Source organism: Opisthorchis viverrini, assembly GCF_000715545.1.
Source record: "Opisthorchis viverrini unplaced genomic scaffold opera_v5_35, whole genome shotgun sequence".
Taxonomy (NCBI): Eukaryota; Metazoa; Platyhelminthes; class Trematoda; order Opisthorchiida; family Opisthorchiidae; genus Opisthorchis; species Opisthorchis viverrini.
In genome coordinates this window covers 2,161,558-2,172,074 of record NW_008751691.1, presented here as the reverse complement: position 1 = coordinate 2,172,074, position 10,517 = coordinate 2,161,558, and the positions used below count along the sequence as shown (strand labels likewise).

The 10,517-nt window shown below is 42.9% G+C and overlaps 2 protein-coding genes across 2 annotated transcripts in view; one reads left to right on the top strand and one right to left on the bottom strand.

Moving 5' to 3' along the window:
- Nucleotides 1-10,517, top strand: part of T265_02762 (hypothetical protein) — a gene marked incomplete at both ends in the record, with an annotated part of 55,637 nt that overhangs the window by 6,793 nt on the left and 38,327 nt on the right. Inside the window, one exon of the mRNA XM_009167077.1 lies at nucleotides 5,355-5,507. Within this exon, the coding sequence (XP_009165341.1) occupies nucleotides 5,355-5,507 (153 nt within the window). The remainder of the gene's footprint in view (nucleotides 1-5,354; nucleotides 5,508-10,517) is intronic.
- The window catches only part of T265_02761 (hypothetical protein), a gene marked incomplete at both ends in the record, with an annotated part of 86,409 nt that overhangs the window by 53,563 nt on the left and 22,329 nt on the right, over nucleotides 1-10,517 (bottom strand). The window contains one exon of the mRNA XM_009167076.1: nucleotides 8,718-8,806. Coding sequence (XP_009165340.1) covers nucleotides 8,718-8,806 — 89 coding nt within the window. The remainder of the gene's footprint in view (nucleotides 1-8,717; nucleotides 8,807-10,517) is intronic.

Here is a 10,517-nt window from a genome sequence, read left to right as displayed (position 1 = left end):
TATATATATATATATATATATATATATATATATATATATATAAAATGGCCATTGCAGTTATGGAAATGTGATAATTTCACCTTCTGGGTGGTTGAAGGGGTTTCACTTAAGTTATTTTACTTTGAATCTTTGATTCAACTATCTTGGTCCCAAGCAAAAGGATTTAAGGGGTTCCCTCAGAAGAACGAGTGATTCAAGACTCACATGTTTGGCTGTATGGAGTCACTTTTGCTCATCTACGGAGAGACTGAATCACTGAGTACAATAGATGTGTTTGCAATCGTATTGGACTCATAGCAATATCAATTCTTCTTTGACTGCGCTGTATAATTTGTCGAAGGTCACGGTAAACATTTGGGCGTTTGGAGTGTGCGAGTTTTAGGGTCAGTCTTTTCTAATTTCTCCTTTATCGGTGATAACTCAATCAATCATCCCCACTTTTCGGGTTTTGTCTTTGAGATCTTGTCGTTCTTCTTTATCAGTGACCATGCCCTGTGGCATTTAGAACCACAGTACTCATGTGCCTGACTGAAAAATGAGGCAGAGAGGGGTTATTCTATGGTCAACAGTCTTGTTTTTGACAACGACTTTTTATGTCAAATTTATGAACCGTTGTAAACTTTGGCACTGCTAACTTACCGATAAAGACATCTAAGTCAAATCAGGCCCAGTATTGTCGTGAGATTCTGCAGACTATGTGCTTGCTTGGCCAGCGAGCAGGAACATCAAGGAACTCACAAAGATTATCGCCAGCGTTCTGCTTCCCCATGAGAACATATCAATAACATTGTGAATTTGAAAGTACCTTATAGTCGGTTGTTTATAAAGAGAGGAATAAAGGAATACACAGAAAACACCACATCAACTATTTGCCTTTCCGAACGTTCTGTGCAGTAATGTTCTATTACCCCCAATTCGTGATCTTATTGTCCTCGCGTGACGAAATCTTCACCTGTTCCTAGTTTTTTGTACAGTAAGTGTTGTAAAAGGCCTGACATCATCCCATGATTGTAGGAAACTTGCCCAAGAACTGACTAGCTTTCGTTAAAAGTTGCAAGTCTCTGGGTACCAGAAACACTGCAACCTGACTTACCCCACCGGTTCGTTTCACAGTATGTCAGCGACTACGGAGCACAACTCATACAACAGGGCTCCTGCCAATGTTTCTCTTGTTCTTGCAGATTTGTGATGAAAAACGCATCATTTCCATGTGAACTTTCCTAATTCGGCTCAAGGATCCCTCAACACTATAGCTCTCAAAATGTTTCGGGGGGTTGTATGCTTCAGGTAAAAGTTTGCAACCCTCTTCTTGCCTGGAGTTTGGGATTTTTGTCTTCTTGGTTTTGTACGAAATACGACTACATTCCAGATTTCATTTTGATTAATTGTTCGGATAGTGCGCTGCTTGAGGTTGCTTTAACTTCAAAGTAAGCCCTGGCATTAGGGCTCCGAAAACCATAAAAGTTGTCTAATGATGATTCCTTGGTTCGTCAGCCTTCCATCCTGTTCTCCACGGTTCAGTTTTCGCACGGTCGGACCTCGTCTCACGTCCGTCTTTCAGAGGCTGATGATAACATTATGATGCGCTCACATGCGGTCAGTCATCGGTGATGGAATTGCGAAATCAGGTGATACGAGTGTGTCTGCACCTGAGCTAGTTGTTTGGTAACCCCAACGTGCCTCAGCGGATCGGCGCGTTTGCTGGTGTGTCATCAGTAGATGGGGGTACCCAAATTCCTGCACAGTTTTCCAGGTTAACTCAGTAACGACGAGGGTATTTGGGGGGGGGGCAACCCCACAACCTATAATAGGAGATTCGATTTGGGTGCATTTGATCTGCTCAGCGTTACTCACTAGGCTTCACCAGTAGTGTGTCTTCCATTTGTTGGGTGCATTTGATCTGCTCAGCATTACTCACTAGGCTTCACCAGTGGTGTGTCTTCCAGCTATCATTGATGGCTTTCATCGGACTACAATATGCACGTGGCCTTTGCGCAAAGTGTCACGCTCTCCATTCCGTGTGCAGTGATTTCTGATGCATAAATGCACCACAAACAGATTCCCACAAATCGCAAAAACATCTTCGATTTGAGGTTACGAATGCATGTGTAGTTCTCAGAGAGGTGGATCCGTTTTCATGCGGTGCCAAAATTCTTCACACCTGACCACCGAGTCGTCCGACTACCTGAGTTCCTTTTGATCAATTACTGTTGGCTCATTATTTCAACGTCGAATGAAGAGAATATTTTGGCATACATTTCTGACGCATTCTGTGCAATGAGGAAAAATAGCCCTACTTTATCAGAATTTTCTTTACTGACCTTGAAAATGAAGCTCCTTGGTGAAAAACATAACATCATTACCAATGGTTATTTCATCGGGTTTAGTCCGGCTTGAAACCCAAAAAGAAGAAAACGAGTATTTGACATTTGTTCGCCTACTCGTAACATGGATATTTCCAACACTCTATAAACAATGGGGTGATTTCATTTGAACTGTCCCCAAAACCTGTCGTATCGTTCAGTGTCTCGCTTTTGCTAACGTGGTTGGGTTTAGCTTGGAGGGAAAAGATAATTTCTGAAATCGGACGATCTATTTTTAATTTATCCAATGTGATCAAGTCAGATCCTTCATGTGCAGTAAGGGTGAGTTGAGGTTGCTTTCATTGCTATCAGTTTGTTCTTATTAAGAGTCAAAAGATTGGTTCGGATAACGGGAACTAATGAATGCTGGAGTTTTTTACTTACCACTGCTGCAGACAGTAGGATCGAAACACTTATTTTGTGTTTAATTGACTGGGTTCGAGCCCGGGTTCTATTAACATTACGGAGTCCGACAGAGGTTTGGGTTGTGTACGTACTGCCACTGTCTGTTCACTTTATTTGCTTCACCTTCATTATTTCACCTTGCGTCGTTCCGGAGTAACCACGTCCATTCCAGTCAAATTAGCCAGAAACCAGAGAGATGCACCATTTCGCCATCTAATTCATAGTGGCTCGGGCAACACAAAATAGCAGGTTTGATGCGCCAGCATGTGTATCACATATATGCATGCATATACATTTCCACAAATGTACCCATCATATATGGGCGAGATGGCCTAAGTGGTTAGATCGCGAATTTACTGACCGGAAGGTCCGTGGTTCGAATCCGACCTCCGCCTCTCGACTTCCCCTGTCTAGGCTTGGGCAACTTGGCAGTATCCCAGCCCTCGTGCTTCCTTCGGGTGGCATGGCAGTTAGGCACCGGAAGGGTGCCACAGCTGAACGCTGTTCTATCATATACACCATACATATGCACCATATCATCATGCCATATACATCACACATATACATATAAATAAACATACATACATACATACATACATGTCACGCACATGCATATACGTCACATATCATCATGCACTGCAATACAAAATGTAGGCCTTTAGTGACTAGTTTGGTAATTTTCGGTAGGCAGCTTATGTATCCTATCATAAGTGAAACCGAGAATTTACATGAATAATACTTCTTCAAAGGGTATGAGAACGCCAGGTCAGAAGCGGGCGTGACAGAAACGCTGGACGATCACACCATGGTGCAATTCAACCTGATACTTTCTTCTCAAAACCGTTTCAGATTAAGACTGCTCTAGTGGTGTGTGTGGACAACATTGTGACACGTGCCTCACTACCGCAAGATGAAGGCATCTGTCAGGTTACTTCCGGGTTTATAGAAGTCTGTATAGGTGTACACTCACTGGGTTAGTATGCTCTACTATCCTCTGGGAGCAGGACTACGAGTTGACGATACTAAAGCTTTCATGTGGTGAAACCGAGGCTAACGTGGAGAGCAGGAACCAGTGGATTGTTCTGCTTGGCTGTTCCACCCTCTCAGCCAGTTACGCAACGACCGTCCGTGTTCAGTGTTCCAGTGTCTTGATGTACGCATCACCGCACTGGTGGCCTTTTAGTTCTGCTAATCTGATTATTCTAGATGGGTACTTTTCGATTGGTGTGCATACCATACCACTTAATGCATGCACCATTCTTGAAAAAATTTCGGGATTCATTCACACTGGGGCACTTAACCCGCTGACAGAAAAGTGAAGTTATCATCAAAATCACGGGTAGCCGTGAGATTTTTCGCGGAATAGATATAGAAGACTAGTAAACCACGACCATTCTATCCAAAGTTGGAAAGTCATCAAAGCCTGCAAAATGCGTTGAAACACCAAAGTAAAGCTGAGTTTTTGGTAGAAAGAATTTAAGGGGCTTTGAGGTGGTTCATTTTATTAACTTCTTCCGGGATAGAATGTCCGTTGTATGAGTATTCCGTTAACCACCTAGCAGGTCTATTCATACAGGGGGTTATGTATTGTATGCAGCTTGCAGTGTATGAATGTATTGGTAGCTGAGGGGCGCTGTAGATAAGGTGGCTGTTAGTATGTTGACCGGGAGTGGCATTATACTTGTGAACGTTTCGTCTCACATGGTGTGCTTATCATAAGACTAGACTGAAAACAAATGGTTTGCGTCGGATCCGATCGTGACTCATCTTGAATCATGGAAAGTTTTCATAAAATGAGTCTTATCTAGAAATTCACACTATACCATTTCGGTCGCTCTCATCCGGTATGGTCATATGGGATGGCTTAGTTGAGTACATCTGGAAGAGAATGGTGCCGCAGAAACGCAGGACTTCTGTGCACATTAAACCACCCGTTTTGCTTCTGAACCCGACCTTTCCCCTTCGACTTTTAGTAGTTGGACTTTAACCGGCCAAACATTCTCTAAGATACACCCACAGTCACGAAGCACAGGATACCCTCACATCTATTGTCATTTGTATCCCTTTGGGCTTCATAAATGAATCTCTGTTTAGAATTTTACATCCGATTTCTACTCGCCCCACATCAGTGCCCACCTGTGCACATCCACAGCCCACAATGTTGCGAGAAATCAGACGATTACAAACATAACTGGCTGTCATCGCTGTCCAAGAAAACAATGACCTTGTTTTTTTATCATTCTCCACCGTCTACTTCGCTTGTACACAAAACCAAACACCCACAGACGTCAGCATGGATGATCGGGGTTTGTATTTGCCCCATTCACGCCTTCCCCAACTCCCTCCCTCTAGATATTTAACACACAAGAATGTGTTTGTGCATGTTATTGCATCTGGAGGCACTAGGCTGTGTTGCTGGCTGGGCAATGATGAACTGTAGTAACATACGTGGAGGTGGGTGTCCCCACGGAATCGTTATGTATCGCCGGCACAGCATCGTCTTATTCGGGACACGAAACTGATTGGTCGACCAGACAGATCGATCAGCTGATTGCCGGCCACAATTCACCTGGCGCAAGCTATAAGGACGTACGGTGTAATACCCAAATATGTGTACACGGTTTGGCTTTTAGAGAAGTCCGACGTTTCGGGAAACCTTCATATTTCTTCACCTACTATGGAGCATATCAAGAAAAAGATGCTGGCAATGAAGTTGGATAAGGAAAATGCAATCGATGAGTAAGTGGGAAGTCTTGTATTTTGTGTGGAATTCCTGCTAGTTGCTACTGGTCTTTCATGCCACGAGAGAATGTAGCTCTGCTTTACATGCATCAGTAAATGAGTTGAATTCAGCGATTTGGGCTGCGAGCTTCCAAGACGGTTGCTAACCTTGGATGTCTTGGAAGGGGTCTTGAAAAGCAGGATGCCCAATAACCTGGACACGATAGTGTGATGGATTTCATTTAAGACTACAGCACACCAATATTTTTATAGGTCAGGCATGGAAAACGAGCCATCGCTTGTGTTTGGACCGTCTAGCCCCTATGTACTTTGCGAAATAATATTAGTGGGAGCACTGCGCATCCCAGTACTCTCCACATTTTCAACACGCATCAATCAGGGTAGTTGTTTAATAGACTGATGATTGAATCTTACTTTGTAAATAGAGAAATCCTGAGGCTTTAGGTTACAGTAAAAAAAGTCACTCCACTCTTCTTATCGACAGACCCAGAGCGTGAGATGTGCACAGATTTCGGCGTGAATGCTCTAGCATCAGACTTAAAATATTCTCGATGATAAGTACCACACATCGATGAATTATGCTCTAGTTTTTTGTGTCATTAGACATTTTTGCATACCAGTGTATGGGAAATCATCGATAAGCCAGTCAGCCACTCAGTCAATCAATTAATCAATCAACCAACCAGCCAACTAACTAATCAAGTCGATCATTTAACTAGTCAATCAATGAATCTATCTACTTGCATGTGGTGGTTTTTGCGGGAGGTGTATTGTTCAGTCTCACATCACTCTCGTTTTGAACAGTCGTCCTCCTGTCCTGGCGCAATTATTCATTTGAATCCACACCAACGACTGTTCAAAACGAGAGTGATGTGAGACTGAATCTATCTACTTATTTGTTTACACGCTTGAAAACATTGATGAACGACTCTGTGACCAGTCTCTTCAAATAGGAACCCGGCAATATCAGGGGACTTCATTTCTGAAGATACAGACGTCATTATTCAACTTGATTGCACGTGAAACACAAAGCCAAGCCAGAAAAACGTCTGTCACATGGAATGATGAACAGAAAAAAGGTGGTTCAGTTATACTCAAAAATGCATTTTGAACAGTCCTTGGTACGACCTTGGTACGGCAAGAGAATAGAGGAGGAAATTTACAGGAACTGAAGTCAGAATCGATGGTTTTCCAGATTACACTTGTGAGGCCGAAAAATTGTAGTCCATTTCTAAACTAGGAAGGGTTGTAACCGACTAATTGCTCTTTTCCGGGAAGCTTAATTCTGAGGCTGTTCTGCATACATGTGTTGACAAAACCTACTCACTCTCATGTCCTTCTCGTCTGAGCAGCCGTTCTCCTCTCCTGGCGTACTGGACTCGCGTTTCGCTCTCAGTATCGTTTATAAAAACCTGTCTAAGAACTGATGACCGTGGTACCGTTTCGTTCGACATGTTAGAAAGCCTTCTGAGTCCATCAAATAACGTTTTGTCGAATAGATTTGCATGCAGACCGTAATTGTAGCTCTAGTGAAAAGAATATTGATTTTTAGTCACTGAAACAATGCCGGACATATCAGTTCAATTACAGTGCAAATCCAGCGGCAAAAGCGAAATCTGGCGGGAGGAGGGACGGGCAATTTTGTCCTAACAGTATTGTGTTTGTGAGGTCTTGTGGATCAGAAACCGGTTGCTGCGAGACAACTTCAAGTGAATGTTACTGATTTTGTTCAACAGCAGACAACAATGATTAGACGCAACTCTAAAATAACTAAACAAGGGGGCAGTTTAGTAAAAAAATCACCTACAATGCTTTACAGTTCTGTTTTTAGCTAGCAAATGTTCTAAACGCTGGACCCATGCTATCGGCTGATTGGTACAAACTTTTGTGACTCACTGCGGGTGTTAAAGCACAGGACAGTCTGTGAAAGATCCATTCTGTTTGAGCCTCATTTCTTGCTTAGACTAACCATCCATCACGTGCTGACGCATGACAGAAGAAAGGAAACTGCAAACGTTGGACAGCTTTTTGGTACTGTTTTCCCTGGTAGTCATGAATTACTAATGTCTTCGGTCGGAACCCCTTGGCATGCAATTCAGACCCATAAAAAATAAGGTCATGCTTCTGGATATTCAGTCATCAAAAAACGTACCACGGAAAAGAAACCAAAGTTCTGAAGCATTCTACGTATGTTGTGAGTCGTATTAGCTTCAGTTGTAGTGCGGCGGGTAAGGTCGACGCACGAATCCAAAAGGCTTGGGTTGTGTTTGCTAATTTAAAAAATCTATGGTGCCAAAGCGGTCTAGCCCTGCATCTCAAGAAACATGTTCATCAGGCACTTTACGGGTTGATTTGTTGCGTAACAGTGCGATGTGGCCACTAAGAGAAACCAAAATGAGACAACCCATCAAAACCTTTATCCAATACCAGGAGTCGTTTTGGTTAGGCAATGTGTTGCGCACTTCTCATCATCGTTTGTCGAGAAGAGTACTGTTTTTCATGCCCACTTCAAAGCGAAACAAGTAGAAATGTTGTCAGTATGACCGAGTAGAAGGGAATAGATAGGGGCCGTATTGAACCCGTACATATCTGCGTTTTTACTATATCTGATTATAGGATGGATATAGCGAGTTTATGCGCATTGTCCAACTGCTTTTTTTGGGGGGGTAGACTTTAAACTGACTAACTTGCTGATGGTGCTCATTAGCCACAGCGGATGATGGTAGTCTAGTTCAATTTCCCCGTTCATGGTTAAATGCATCATACAGCAAAACAGTGAGTTTTCAGTCGAAATTTTTATTACCCTCATGACTTTTAAAGCTTAAGTAGGGCGGTCACCGCAGTACTAAGAGCATCAACAGCGCTCTCGGCTGACAGCCTCCTCGTCAGTAGTTATTCTACGGTTTTATCGGTAGCTTCGATAACCCGTCTTTGTTCTGTGATCTCATCATCATTTTTTTAATCAACCGGATTGCTACAAAAATTGGGGTGCCCGTTTGGCTTAACAATCACCAGGTTTCCTAGATACTTGTAAACATCAGCAGTTGTGCGGTTACGGACTTACGAACTATGTCATTGTCATCACTCGATGCAATGCATTCGATTATGGCATTGTTCCAATATTTCTGTGTTTGGACATCTCTGCTACTTAATAAGACTAGGCCTGGTCACTTCTTAAGTTTACCGAGGGTACTGTAGTGCACTTACCTATTCAGACGTGAAAGATTGTGAACGAACTGGAGGGAGGACACTCGAAGTAGTGCACATATATATTGATAAGAACGGTGAGGAGGACACTGATAAGAAAAATTTGACAAGCAAGCGACCGCCAAGGAGAAAGATGAGAGTGTATACGCACTCCATTGTCTACCTCATAAAGATCAATCGGTTTGATGTGATGTGATGCGTTGCAGTCTCAGTGTATTGCGTTTGATAGCGTACACTTCGTTGACGTGTGAGGTGAACGTAGATGGTTCTTGCGTAGACGTGCCTCATAAGCTTGCTGAAACCTCTTCTACAACCCAAGACCGGTCCCGTCCTTCTTGGGGATCGTCAAGTATATGTAGTCCCCGAGTTTCCGTCAACCTTACAGTTTACTGGAATCCGAGTTGGACAAAATTCGTCAAAAACTCCCATCTGTACACCAACGATAAACGAGAGATTCAGCTTGATTCGTCATTTAGGTGGTTCTTCTCTATTTTTCCTGCCTTAGAAGTCTGTTGTAGCTACTCTTTTTGGTTTTCTGTGGACGCGAATTCCGACCATCAGATAACTGTGAATCAACGCCATTTCCAGAAGAACTGGTCAAAGTAGCTAGACACTAAACGGTCCTGTGAAGTAGTGTGAGATAGTCTGAAGCGCTCCAAGTATGGTACTTTTGTATAGCGAATGCAGCTGTTCCAGTCGTAATTCCAATCGGACAGCGGGAGCAGGAGAATGAATTTGCAATAATGTGGGCAGCTCTTGCACAAATGAGAGTTTTACAGGTGATGTGAAAGCAGACTCTACGCTGGCCGTGCGGCAGGAAAGCACGAACCAGTCTTGTTTGGTCAGTGGACTTCCGGTACTCTATTTAACAGCACTGTTTCACCGGTTGTGTATTTTGTCTCCCATGGTTGTTTCACGACATGAAGCTGACCTAGTTTTTGTGTAAACATCTGGGATCCTTCATTTACAAACGGGCTTCCGTTGCCTGTACGAAAATTCCCGACATACCGAACTGTACTAACACATGAAGTTTCATTTACCGAAGTCTTAGTGCTGGCTTGATCAACTGGATGTATTTTGATCCACATTGACTAGGCAGTAATTGTCAGGAAAACACGTCATTGGGTCCACATAATCCGCTTGAAGCCCTTGATATGTTCCATCTGGCCAGTTGTGGTGACAGTGTTATCGTGCAAACACTTTCATTCTGGTGCGTATAGGATAGTTTGCGCCATTCATATGGTGGAGAACAATGGAGTATACAACCAGCTCATTAACTCACGTAAAACGCTCTCAAATCATATAGCTAGCCTTACTGCCTGGAGACCTTCCGTCGTGGATAACATCTATCCAGGTGTTGCATTGGCTTGACTTTAGTTTGCTTCCAAATCACTGATGGAACGCCAAAGCAACTCTGAATAGCAAAAGATAAACAGAAATAAAGTGGATCATTAGGAATAAACAATTAAGCCACCCTTTAATGAACTCAAATGCTTCCGAATGCAGGTACCCTCAGGTCCGTGGATATCCACATACACCAATTTACTGTAAAAGGTTTTGAGATGACTCTAGGATTGTGAGAAGGTTTGATAAATCGATAAAGTTGTGTTTACTTATTAGGAATTGTTATACCAAGAATATTCAGGACAACCGGGATAGCAAATAGACCCACTGAATAACTTAGGCGTTCCGGAACCTTTGAGATGTTTGCAGATGTTTGGTGCCTACATCGTATACACGAACCCAGAAAATATTCCTTGCCGGTAACGTGATCTAGGACGGTTAGATTGCCATTGTTTT